The sequence below is a fragment of the Eriocheir sinensis genome, chromosome 23, assembly GCF_024679095.1.
Source record: "Eriocheir sinensis breed Jianghai 21 chromosome 23, ASM2467909v1, whole genome shotgun sequence".
NCBI lineage: Eukaryota > Metazoa > Arthropoda > Malacostraca > Decapoda > Varunidae > Eriocheir > Eriocheir sinensis.
The window spans coordinates 12,398,527-12,412,261 of NC_066531.1; the positions used below are offsets into that span (position 1 = coordinate 12,398,527).

Genomic DNA, 13,735 nt, shown 5'->3' on the forward strand with positions numbered 1-13,735 from the left:
CAGAATCAACTTATTCACTGCCTGAAGACTAACCACATTTACCATGAAAGGAATAACAATAGTGAAGTGTTTCCTTTCATGAAATAATAACTAATTGTTCTTGCTGAATTATAATTAAAGAGCAAGGATAATTTAACCGATGGAAACAGAGAGGAAAGCCACGCCATCTGGCGAGAGAAATTCAAAACATCGCTTCAGACCCACGTGGTTGGTTTTCTCTCACTCCACCACCGGCCTTCTCAAAGTAAAGACCAAGGCACTGCAGCCCACCCATTAACTCGGACGCAGTGTGCCTTCTATTACCTGACTGAGAGATACTACACCCGGCAACGAGACTTCAGAGATAACAATGTCTTTTGAAACCCGCTTCTCAGCTAAGTGCCCCCAGCAGTTATTTGAGACAGATAGATTTTACTACACGGATCCGGTAGGATTATTATTTGTTCGGCTGTCTGGAGGTGCTTGTTGGATACCTTCACCACCTAATAGCTGGTAAGCACTTGTTTCTTTGGGATTGTCTGACGGGTGTGTTATTCACTTTGCGAGTGACTTAACTGTTGGGTAGGGTAAATTTACTGATTCCCAACAACTTCTACTACTGCTATAACTTCTACTACTATTACTGGGGGCTTCGTGGTGCAGTGGTTAGCATACTCGGCTCACAACCGAGAGAGCCCGGGTTCGATTCCCGGGCGGAGTGGAAAAATTTGGGCGGCTTTTCCGATACCCTACGCCCCTGTCCACCCAGCAGTGAATGGGTACCAGGTATTAATCGGGGGTTGTGTCCCGTCTCCTGGGATCTGTTCCCGTCTTCTAGAATTCCTTCCCCTTTTGTCTCTCTCCGGCATATGACCACAGATGTTGCGCAAACTAAACATTCCAATACTACTAATACTGCTACTACTACAACTACTACAGCCACTCCCACTGGCACATAGACGCTGTGGACCCGTCGGAGGGCATGATGAAGCAGCGGGAGACTGGCATCTATACCAACGACTTCCTGGAGTTTATCGGCAGCGGACACTCCACCGTACCCAAAGGTATTAGTGATTTGTTTTTTTACATCAAAGGACACGGCTCAAGGGTAACAAAAAGAGTACAAAAAAAAAGACCGCTACTCGCCGCTCCCATAAAAGATAAAAGTAAAGAGTAGCCAAAAGGGAGGTCAATTTCGAGTGGAGAGGTGTCTTGATACACTCTTCTTGAAATAAGTCAAGTCTTAGACAGGGGGAAATACAGACGAAGGAAGGTTGTTCCAGAGTTTACCTCTTGCATAAGGGTTTTGGATAGTATAGGGATGAGCATGAGTAGAAAGTCGTGTGCAGCGGGGCTGCGGGAGGAAAGGAGGCATGCAGTTAGCAAGTTCAGAAGAGCAGTCATCATGAAGATATCGATATAAAATAGAAAAAGAGGCAACATAGCGGCGCAATTTAAGAGGCAGAAGGTTGAAGAGGAGGAGAGCTGATGAGACGAAGAGCCTTAGACTCCACTCTGTCCAGGAGAGCTGTGTGAGTGGAATTATTGTTATTGTTGTTGTTTCATATTTAAAGATTAATATACGTATTTTTCTTCTACATCTCTCTCTCTCTCTCTCTCTCTCTCTCTCTCTCTCTCTCTCTCTCTCTCTCTCTCTCTCTCTCAGACACATACGACCTGGTGGTCATCTCGGGCGGTATGGGCGAAGGTCACATCCCACTCAGTGGCCTCGACGACCTGGTGCGCGTCGCAAAGAACGGTGAGTGAGTGAGTGTGCGTGCGTGCGTGCGTGCGTGCGTGAGTGAGTGTGAGAGTGTTTTTACAACAAAGGAGGCAGCTCAAGGGCACAAAAAAAGGTAACAATAATATAAAAAAACCGCTACTCGCTGCGCCTGAGAAAAAAAAATAAAGAGGTGGCCGAAAGAGGGGTCAATTTCGGGAGAAGTGGTGTCCTGATACCCTCCTCTTGAAATAGTTCAAGTCGTAGGCAGGAGGAAATACCGATGAAGGAAGATTGTTCCAGAGTTTACCAGCGTGAGGGATGAAAGAGTGAAGATGCTGGTTAACTCTTGCATAAGGGGTTTGGACAGTATGGGATGAGCATGAGTAGAAAGTCGTGTACAGCGGGGCCGCGGGAGGGAAGGAGGCATGCAGTTAGCAAGTTCAGAAGAGCAGTCAGCGTGAAAATAGCGATAGAAAATTGAAAGAGAGGCAACATCGCGACGGAATTTAAGAGGTAGAAGACTTTCAGTTGGAGGAGGAGAGCTGATGAGACGAAGAGCCTTAGACTCCACTCTGTCCAGAAGAGCTGTGTGAGTGGAGCCCCCCCACACGTGAGATGCATATTCCATACGAGGGCGGACAAGGCCCCAGTACATGGATAGCAACAGTGCGGGGGAGAAGAACTGGAGGAGACGATACAGAACGCCAAACCTCGATGAAGCTGATTTAGCGAGAGAGGAGATATGAAGTTTCCAGTTGAGACTTTGAGTTAAGAATAGACCGAGAATATTTAGTGTTAAAGAAGGTGACAGCTGAGTGTTGTCGAAGAATAGGGGATAAGCGTTTGGAAGATTATGTCGAGTTGATAGGTGGATAAATTGAGTTTTTGAGGCATTGAAGGACACAAGGTTCCTTCTACCCCAATCGGAAATGATAGCAAGGTCTGAGGTTAAACGTTCTGCAGACTCCAGTCTGTAGTCGTGTACCTCCTGCTGGGATGGCCTTCTATTGGAAGAAGTTGAATAATGCAGAGTGGAGACGTCGGCGTATGAGTGGACAGGACAGTTTGTTATGGAAAGAAGATCATTGATGAATAGAAAGAAGAGAGTGGGTGATAGGACAGACCCATGTGGAACACACTGTTGTTAGGTTTAGGGGAAAATCAGTGACCGTCTACCACCCCAGAGATAGAACGGCCGGAAAGGAAACTGGAGATAAGGCAACAGAGAGAGGGATATAATCCAAAAGAGGGCACTTTAGAAAGCAAAGACTTGTACCAGACTCTATCGAAGGCTTTCGATATGTCTAGCGCAACAGAGAAAGTTTCACCGAAACGGCTAACAGAGGATGACCAAGAGTCAGTTAAGAGAGCAAGAAGATCCCCAGTGGAACGCCCCTTGCGGAATCCATACTGGCGATCAGATAGAAGGTTATAAGTGGAAACGTGCTTTTGAATCTTTCGGTTAAGGATTGATTCAAAAGCTTTAGATAGACAGGAAAGTAAAACTACAGGGCTATAGTTTGAAGGATTGGAACGAGCATACTGCCAGTAGATGTAGATGTTGATAGGTAGAGACGAAATAGTTTGACCAGGCAGGGTGTCAGCATGGAAGCACAGTTTTTAAGGCCAATAGGAGGCACTCCATCAGGTCCATAAGCCTTCTGAGAGTTGAGGCCAGAGAGGGCATATAAGACATCATTATGTATAATCTTAATAACAGACAAAAAGGAGTCAGAGGGGGTATGTAGGAGGAATATGCCCAGAATCGTCCAGGGTGGAGTTCTTACAGAAAGTCTGAGCGAAGAGTTCAGCCTTAGAGATAGATGAGACGGCAGTGCTCCGGTAAGGGATAAGGAGAGAAGGGAAAGAGGAAGAAGTGAAAGTGGTGGATATCTTATTGGCTAAGTGCCAGAAGACACGGGAAGAATTAGAAAAAAAGCAAGGTGTTGACATTTTCTATTGATGAAAAGAGGTTTTGGTAAGTCGGAGAATAGATTTGGCACGATTCCGGGCTGAAATGTAAAGTTCATGGTTAGTAGGAGTGCGAAGGCTCTGGTGAGTGTGTGTGTGTGTGTGTGTGTGTGTTTTGCAAGGTCCGCTGAGTGGGTGAAGGCGCTGGAAGTTGGACCCTCAGTTTAGATACTCGTGCGAGGACCCGTAGGTTAGCACTGTTCCTGGGCGTGCCGATCTTCCGCCACGACTATTTCCCAAGGCCACTGAGAAGATTCACCGGGTTTTCATGGGTGGTTTTCCCGTTGAAGATCGTGACAGACGTGTAGAACCATCACTATAGGATCGCAAAACAGTTCATGGTAATCCCAGCAACTTTTACGAGAGGCTTTTCAAACAGGCGAACTTAGGCGCCGTTTAGGATGGGAAAGAGCCTACATAGAGACTTCAGATTTGCCTGGAGTAAACCTTGAGGTGGTCTTCCTAGGGTAGGCTAGATGACGCGCCCCCTAGCGTATGCCCCAATGATTAACTGATTTCCTCCTCTCCGGCACTCCAGGAGGCTTCGTGATCATCTTGATGCGCCATGAGTACCTACAGACTGTGCCTTCCTACAAGGACAAGCTGGAGCCTTACATGGACCAGCTGGAGGCGGACGGGAAGTGGAAGAAGGTAGGGAGCACCGTTGCCAGATTATCGTACTCAGAGCATAGTATTTACCGTTTTTTGACACCTAACTATTGCCAAGAAACATCAGGAATTCACTATTTTAACGACAGATATAAATTAATCTAGTTATTGAGCCCCAGGAGACATATTTGAAGTCGGAAGTTCGTAAATATATAAGAGGCTGAGTACAACTATCTGGCAACATTGGTACAAGAAAACATTTACTCTAATCAAGGTTTCTGTCTGGCGGGGCTGTTCACTGTATGGTAGGGATGGGCAGAGTACGTCTTTTCAGGTAATCGCGGGTACGGGTACCCGTCTCAGACTACCCGCTCTACCCGGTTCCACTACCCGGGTAGCTACCCGAAACCTATCAGCACGCTTACCCGCCAGCGCGGTGGTCCCGGGCGCGGGGTGACTGAGCCGTCTCAGGCGCTACCCGGTTCCACTACCCGGGTAGCTACCCGGAATCTATCAGGCACGCTTACCCGCCAGCGCACGGTGGTCCCGGGGCGCGGGGTGAGTGAGTATACCAACGCGCTACCCGGGTAGCTGCCTGCAGAGCCTGGTAACCACCAACACGCTTACCCGGCACTGCAGCACACAGTGATCCATGCTCCCGGGATTAATGTAATGATTACCAAGATTATAAATCAGACTCACACGTGTATATATATATATATATATATATATATATATATATATATATATATATATATATATATATATATATATATATATATATATATATATATATATATATATATATATATATATATATATATATATATATATATATATATATATATATATATATATATATATATATATATATATGTATATGTATATAATTACATGCTGGGTTGGATAAATGAAAGGACAGTGGGAGACAGGAAGATGGTAGTCTTTATGATACTTGAGTGCTGTTACTCGTTTTTTTTTTGTTTTGTTTTTTGCATTCTGCTCCATAACAAAAAATAATAAAAGCTGGGGAGTGCTTGGTCCACGAGGTAGATGAACACCAAACCAATACAGTGACAGGCGGGCTGCCACAGTTGGTGATGTCACCTACCACGCTTCAAGCCCCGCCACCACGTCAAGGTGACTCCCCTGGGCGAGGGTGTGTGTGTGTGTGTGTGTGTGTGTGTGTGTGTGTGTGTGTGTGTGTGTGTGTGTGTGTGTGTGTCAATCAGCGAATATCCAGCCGACCAGCAGGAAAGCAAATTAGTAAGGACTACCTGCTCTAATGTTAGTAATAATATATTGTATAAAAGTCTTCCCTTCCGTAAAATATATAAAAAGAAGTTATACAAGAAAACAATAAATGTAATTGTACATTACTACATAATCACAGCCCTTTATATTATATACAATACCATGAAATATGATGATAATATATTGTATAAAAATATTCATTTCCGGAAAATATATATATAAAAACAAAGTTATGCAAGAAAATAATGAAATAAGTAATTGCACATTATTGCATAATCACATCCCTGTATAATGGACACAATGATAACATAAAATGATGTGGAAAAAAGCTTCCTTTGTTGACATGCAAGCAGAGAAAGGAAAGTATTCCTGAAAAAAATAAATGCCTTCTGAAAGTTATCCATGTAGAAATCTATCTACAAGTTCTTGTTTAGGAAGAGGATCATCTTTACTTTGTTTTCTGATAGATTGCTCCTCCTAAGTGATATGAGTTCACCTGCTTTGCTGAATAATCTTTCTGACGGGACAGATGATGCGGGTGAACACAGGTATTTTTTAGCCAGCTCTTTCATTCTGGGATACTGAGCGGCGTGTTCCTTCCACCACGTAAGTGGATCTTCCTCTCTTGAGGCATGAGCTTCCTCTGTGAAATACCTCCTGAGCTCAATGAGAGGACCTGTCAATGACTGTGATGATGTCTTTTCATTAATTTTCTCAATATCTTTGTCAAGTGTGCTCCACAGCGAGTTTTTCTTGACAAGTGAAGTTCTATTATCAAAAGTCCTGGCAGCTACGGTGGATGTACTTGGTTGGCTTGCAGGTTTTGGAGTGTCATAAGAGTGCATCTGACGCACCAGTCTCTCTTCCGTTGTTTTGAGGTTTGAGCTGTCTGAGAATGGTACTTTTTTGAATCTAGGATCTAGCAGCGTTGCTGCTGCGAGACTGAATGATTGTTCATTAACTGAGAACCTTTTCTTCATTTGGTCCTGCAGTTGTTTGCCAAGCTCGCACATATCATCACTCGTAGTGATTGAGTTCAGGCAATTTGGATGCCCCTGATCATCGGTAATACTTTTGAAAGTGAAGTTACCTTTTCAGAAGACATTTCTCTTGTCGCTTCTTCGAAAATCTCCAAAACATTGATGGATCTTTGGAGAAGTGCAAGCTCGTTGTCATTGAGGCACAAATTATTTTTGCCCAGTAGGCACAAAGTTGTAGTGACAAGTTCATTTTGGTCTAAGTATCTTTCTATCATGTAGAATGTAGAGTTCCATCTTGTCTCCACATCTTGTACTAGTTTCTTGGCAGGTTCATTGTGTTGCTCTTGCAACTGAGTGAGTTTATCTGTAGCCTTTACACTGTGATGGAAAAAGGTTACAATCTGCTTTATTTTGTCTCTAACCTCAAGGACATCAGGAGTATTCTTAATAGCTTCTTGCACTACAAGATTCAATGTGTGCAAAGCAAGGAATTTGACGCTTTTCAATAGCACTATAGCTGCGGTGATGTTTGCAGCATTGTCAGTCACGATGGTACGTACTTTATCAAATATATTCCACTTGTCACATATTTCTCTTAGATGCTGTGCAATGTTTTCTGCTGTGTGAGATCCTACAATGCAAATAGTTTCAAGCACAGCAGATTTCAGAACCCACTCCGGTGATATGAAGTGAGCTGTTACTGTAATATAGCCTTTTGTTTGGCGTGATGTCCATAAATCTGTTGTTAATGAAACATGGGTTGCCTCTGCAAGCTCTTTTCGAACTCTTTCTACTTCTTTATTATATAGAGCAGGCAAAAGAGTCCTTCCAACTTCCCTACGGCTAGGTAGTTCATATTTTGGGTCAAGTCTTTTCAGTAATCTTTTGAAAGCTTTGCTCTCGACTGCTGATAGTGGCATAAGGTCCTTCACTATCCATTCCATTATCAGCTCATCAACTTCTTTCTTTGCTTTCGACTCTTTTTGGTATGGTTGAGTCCTAGTGACAGTTTCTACCAGTGTAGGTTGAGATGTGGATGGCTTCGATGCCTTCGCAACCATCTCATTCGCACTGTCTTCCTTAACTCTGCATATTCGAGAGGGTGTCTACCTCGAATATGCTTGATCAAGTTTGATGTGCTACCTCCACTGTACTTCAGAGTGTCCTTGCAAACCAGACACGTTACAGAATTTGGTGTTGTCTGTTCCATGAAATTCCACACCGGTGCGTTTATACCAATTTTCGATGCCATAATGAAGAGCTCAAGACAATAACGTGCTATATTATGTGCTGCAAAATGAAGGTTAATGAAGCACGACAAGCCTTAGGTAAATTTTTCTGAGAAGTGAGATAAAAAAGCAAGTGTGCGTTTATTAACATGTGTCACGGGTTCTCCCTATGGTAGGCTCTCAGCAACTGGGCGGAGCTTATGCTCAGCTATATTTATACCTTTGGTTGTGACGTCACTACTCATCAGCCAATTAGACACTCCTGCACATCACGTGATGTCGAGGCTCTCTGCCATTGGCTACCGCCATATCACGTGATATTTCTGGCGCGGTGTCATTGGCTACCGCCGGCCAGCGTGAACGAAATATTTCTATCATTACCATTATGTTTCATTAATGATCGTACGTTAGTGCACATTTCCGTAGGTAGTCTGGACCCCATTGCTAATGCTAACCGTATAACATACGGTAATTATTTTCATTGTTATCATCATATTTTATTAATGACAAGACTTTGGTACGCATTGTAAGACTGCTTATCGCCCGGTGAGCAATACCCGACATTGTTTTACCCGGGTACCCGTCTAGATACTCACTCCGCAGGACAGCATGAACGATATATTTATAATCATTATCTCCATATTTCATTAACTATCGCACATTGGTAAACATTATCCATACTCTAAGAGTTTAGACATTAAATATTTTTCACCGTAATCCCGCACATCTGTACTCTCTACACCAAAATGGGTGCCTGAAAATATAATAAGAAATACCCGTGAAAATTACCCGGATACCTTCACTTGTCCCGGGTACCCGTCTCGATCTTCAGTACTCAACTACCCGGGTAGCTACCCGGGTACCCGCCCGTCCCTACTGTATGGGCGCCTGTCACGACACTCTGGTATAAGGAGATGGTCAGGAGCTGGCCAGGGGGAGAAGGTCACGTATTTGAAATGATGGTCATAATTCCTTCAGGTGGAGCGGCGCATCGTCCCAAACTATTTCTGTGACAAGGAGGGTCTCGTCTTCGTCTTCCGCATCACTAAGCCTGAGTGAGGAGGAAGAGGAGGGAAGGGAAAGGAGAGAGATGAAGAGGAGGAGTTATAGTGGTGCTGTGCCAAGGCTGTCTCTGTGTAACAGCCTTGGCTTTCGTCGCGGCACCCGAGACTGAGGTGTGAATTATCGTGGTATCATGGCGTCTACGATGTTATATGATAGTCTACGCATAGGGCACATTTGTCAGTATTAATCATATTATTGAAATTGTCGTAAAAATCTGTTTTAGTTTATAAGACTCAGGCTGCAGAATCCTTAACCTCAGACCTTGCTATCATCTCCGATTGGGATAAAAGGAACCTTTGGGTTTTTGTGTCCTTCAATGCCTCAAAAACCCAATTTATCCACCTTTCAACTCGACACAATCTTCCAAACACCTATCCCCTATTCTTCAACTACACTCAGCTGTCACCTTATAATTCTTCAGAACTAAATATCCTCGGTCTATCCTTAACTCAAAATCTTAACTGGAAACTTCTCATCTCTTCTCTCACTAAATCAGCTTCCTCGAGGTTGGGCGTTCTGTATCGTCTCCTCCAGTTCTTCTGCCCCGCACCGCTGCTATCCATATACAAGGGCTTTGTCCGCCCTCGTATGGAGTATGCATCGCACGTGTGAGGGGCTCCACCCACACAGCTCTTCTCTATCCTTCGGCCACTCCTCTGTTGTAAAACAAAAATAAGGTCGCTGATTATGTAGCTGTATGTGTGTGTGTGTTATGGCAAGTTGCCAGAACACGATAACGAAGACCTCAGACTCGTGTGCTGCGACTATAGTATACGTTTAGGAATGCTTGGTCTGGGTCTTGGGGTCTTGATGATGTAAAGACATGTGTATATATATAATAAACGGGTGCCTACTTCCCCTCAGAATCATGTTAATCTTTGTTTGTTTCTCAAGTTAATTTAAGTGATTATTCATCCTAATTTTAAATGCGTCTGCTGTTCTTAATGTATAATGCGTCTGCTGTTCCTAATTTATAATGCATCTGCTGTTCCTAATTTTAAAAGCGTCTGCTGTTCCTAATTTTAAAAGCGTCTGCTGTAGCCCTACGTGGCGCAATGCAGAGGAAGTTAACTTATTTAATCTGAAATTCAAGTGAAATGATCAGCAATTTAAGTTAAGTAACAGAGTAGTGAAGTATATGTGGCAGTGAGCATGTGGAAGGATGAGATGGAACGAGAGAACAAAGATTAACGTAAAGAATAAAAACTCTCGCTCCCATCCCTCCCTCCTTCATACTTCCTTCCTCGAACAGAGTCGTCCGCCACTGGAACAGCCTCCCCGCAGAAATAGTCAGTGCGGTAACGATCAACTCTATTTCCACTGACAGTAACTTTACTGCGTCGGGAGTGAACTGAACGTATCCAAGGTCACTTAATGTTCTTAGTTCTGTTATTTTCTCCTTCTATTATGAGATATCATCATCATCATCATAATTTCGTTTAACGTCCGTTTTCACTCTTCCTGAGCGGTTGGACGCTTTATGGGTCTCCTCTATTCTGCTCTGTCTTCTGCCTGATGCTCATCCAATCCCATCACTGCCAAGTCTTCCTGTATACACCTTCTCCACGTTTTCCTAGGTCTACCAACTGGTCTCCTTCCTTTTACTTTCAATCTCTCCAAAACTCCCAGCACTGTATCCTCCCCTGCTTTTCACATGTCCGAACTATAGGAGTCTCCCTTCTGAGCACTGTTTCCAGGTTCTCTACTCCACATCTGTTATCCACATCTAGCTGCACTAGATACCCTGTCTTGCTAATCTCTCCACAACTCCCAGCACTGTATCCTCCCCTGCTCCCTTCACATGTCCAAACCATTGGATTTATTTCCCTTCTGAGCACTGTTTCCATGCAGGTCCTCTACTCCACATCTGTTAGCTACATCTGCACTGGATCGACACCCTTCTATTATGAGATATGGAACAAAGAATAAAGAAGATAATAAATTGCTCTCCCTCTCCCTCCCTCCCTCCCTCCTTCCTTCCTTCCTCGAATTGAGTCGTCCGCCACTGTAACAGCCTTCCTGCAAGAGTGGTTAGCGCATACTGTGTGATTTTCAGTTAATACAAGAAACATGTGTGCAATATTCATGCAGTGGAGAAAATGATAAGATTCGTTATATGATAACAGAAAACAGTAAAGGAAGGAATATTAATTAAGTGCATGAAACCAATTATAATCCTTTTCCACAGATAGAGATCGTGTTTTTTGTTTGTTTTAATAGTTTTTTCTTCTATATGAGAGAGAGATAATAATAATAATAATAATAATAATAATAATAATAATAATAATAATAATAATAATAATTACAGTAACAGTAATATGAGAATTGTGATAAAGGAGAAAAGGAAGAAGATCAAAGAAAAAAGGAGAAAGGAGAGAATTACAGAAGAATAAAGAAGAAGAAAGAAGGAATAGAGGAAACAGAAGGAAGGGAAATAGAAATAATGGAAATATATAACAATAGAGCGGGTCAAGGGGGGACGGTGGGGGGCGGGGTGCGGTACTCGGCTCACTTCTAAACAAAACAACGTGACTGAGAAAGAGTAAGGGAGGAGAGGGAGAGAATGTAAGGGAGTACGGAGGTGGGAACTGGGAAGGGAGGAGAGGAGGAAAAGGAAGGAGAGGGAGATAAAGAGTAAAGGAGGAGAGAAGATGAAAGAGAAGGGAGGGGAGAGGGAGAGAAAGGAGGGGGATGGAGTGAAAGGGAGGAGAGAGAGAATGAGGGAGGAAAGGAGGGGATGGAGGGAGGTAAGGAGTAAGGGAGGTGATAAGAGGGAGAGAAGGGTGTAAGTAAAGGAAGGTGAGGGAGAGAAAAAATAAGGGAGGAAAGGAGGGGATGGAGGGAAAGGAAGGAGGTGAGGGAAATGAGTAAGGCGAGGTTCCCACTATTCCGTTTTGACGGATCCGTCGACGTTAATAATGACCTCAAAATGACGTCAGCGAAACAGCGGCCGCTCGACACGGATGATCCACTCCGTCGGTCCATCGCTCATCATTTGTTGACAAACATATAGACAGCATTAACCACAATGACTTCTTGTATATGTTTCTATTTCATATTTTCATGATATCTAGAATACATAATTTTCATTCTGTGGACCACCATCTCTCCTCCTCTAAACCACACCTTCTCTTCCTCACCGAAACACAGGTCTCTGAGGCTACTGACAGCAATCTCTACTCTGTTCCCTCCTACTATCTCTATCCTAAATATCAATCCAAAGCTGGATGTTGCGTCTACGTGCGCAAAGACATCACTTGCTTTCGTGTCCACGACCTTGGCTCTTCTGAATTTTCCACCATCTGGCTAAGACTTCATTGTCATACTATTACTAAATACATCTGTGCTGTTTATCTCTCACCCAACTCTACTAACTATGTAAAATTCTTTGACTACTTGAACTCTAAAGTGGAGCACATCTTGACTCTCCTTCACTGAAATCTCCATCTTGGGAGATTTCAATGTTCACCACCAGCTTTGGCTTTCATCCTCTTTCACTGACCAGCCTGGTGGATAAGTCTACAACTTTGCTCTCCTCAACGACCTAGAGCAGTTGGTTCAGCACCCTACACGTATTCCCTACCGTCTTGGAGACACGCCCAACATACTAGACCTCTTCCTTACCTCTAACCCGTCTGCTTACTCTGTCAAACTGTTCTCTCCGTTGGCCTCCTCCGATCACGACCTTATTTCTGTATCTTGTCATATCGCTCCTGTTCTTCCTCTGGACCCACCAAAGAGGCGATGCTTCTGGCATTTTGCCTCAGCTCGGTGGGACGTCCTGAGGAAGTACTTTTCCGATTTCCCGTTGAATGATTACTGCTTCCAGGAGAGAGACCCCTCTGTGTGTGCCCAGCGCATCACAGAGGTGATTGTCTCTGGAATTGAGGCAAACATCCTACGTTCTTTCTCTACTCCTCATGCTAAAAAGTCTTGGTTTAACCATGCTTGTTCTCGTGCTATTAAAGATAGACAGGCAGCTCACAAAAGGTTCCAGAGCCTTCGCACTCCTACTAATCACAAACTTTACATTTCAGCCCGGAATCGTGCCAAATCTATTCTCCAACTTACCAAAACCTCTTTCATCAACAGAAAATGTCAACACCTTGCTTTATCTAATTCTTCCCGTGACTTCTGTCACCTAGCCAAAAATATCTCATCCAATTTCACTTCTTCCTCTTTCCCTCCTCTCCTTAACCCTGATGGCAGCACTGCCGTCTCATCTGTCTCTAAGGCTGAACTTTTAGCTCAAACTTTCTGTAACAACTCCACCCTGGACGATTCTGGGCATATTCCTCCTACCCATTCCCCCCTCTGACTCCTTTATGCCTGTTATTATGTTTCTTCATAATGATGTTTTATGTGCCCTCTCTAGCCTCAACTCTCAGAAGGCTTATGGACTTGATGGAGTGCCTCCTATTGTCCTTAAAAACTGTGCTTCCGTGCTGACAAACTCTTTCTCTGCCTATCAACATCTACCTATCCTTACTGCCGGAAGTATGCCTTTGTACAGCCTGTGCCTAAGAAGGCAGACCGCTCCAATCCCTAAAACTACCGTCCTATAGCTTTACTTTCCTGTCTATCTAAAGCTTTTAAATCAATCCTTAACTGGAATATTCAAAAACACCTTTACACTTCTAACCTTCTATCATTCTGATCTCCAGTATGGGTTCTGCAAGGGGCGTTCTACTGCCGATATTCTTGCTATATTAACTGACTCCTGGTCATCCTCTCTTAGCCGTTTCGGTGAAATTTTCTCAGTTGCGCTAGACATATCGAAAGCCTTCGATAGAGTCTGGCACAGGTCTTTGCTTTCTAATCTGCCCTCTTTCGGATTCTATCCCTCTCTCTGTTCCTTTATATCCAGTTTCCTTTCCGGCCGTTCTATCGTTGCTGTGGTAGACGGTCACTGTTCTTCCCCTAAA

The 13,735-nt window shown here is 43.7% G+C and overlaps 1 protein-coding gene across 1 annotated transcript in view; it reads left to right on the plus strand.

The window, feature by feature from the left end:
* LOC127002484 (demethylmenaquinone methyltransferase-like) overlaps positions 1 to 13,735 on the plus strand; it is a 101,833-nt gene that overhangs the window by 14,601 nt on the left and 73,497 nt on the right. Inside the window, exons 4-5 of the mRNA XM_050868487.1 lie at positions 919 to 1,043; positions 1,646 to 1,738. Coding sequence (XP_050724444.1) covers positions 919 to 1,043; positions 1,646 to 1,738 — 218 coding nt within the window. The remainder of the gene's footprint in view (positions 1 to 918; positions 1,044 to 1,645; positions 1,739 to 13,735) is intronic.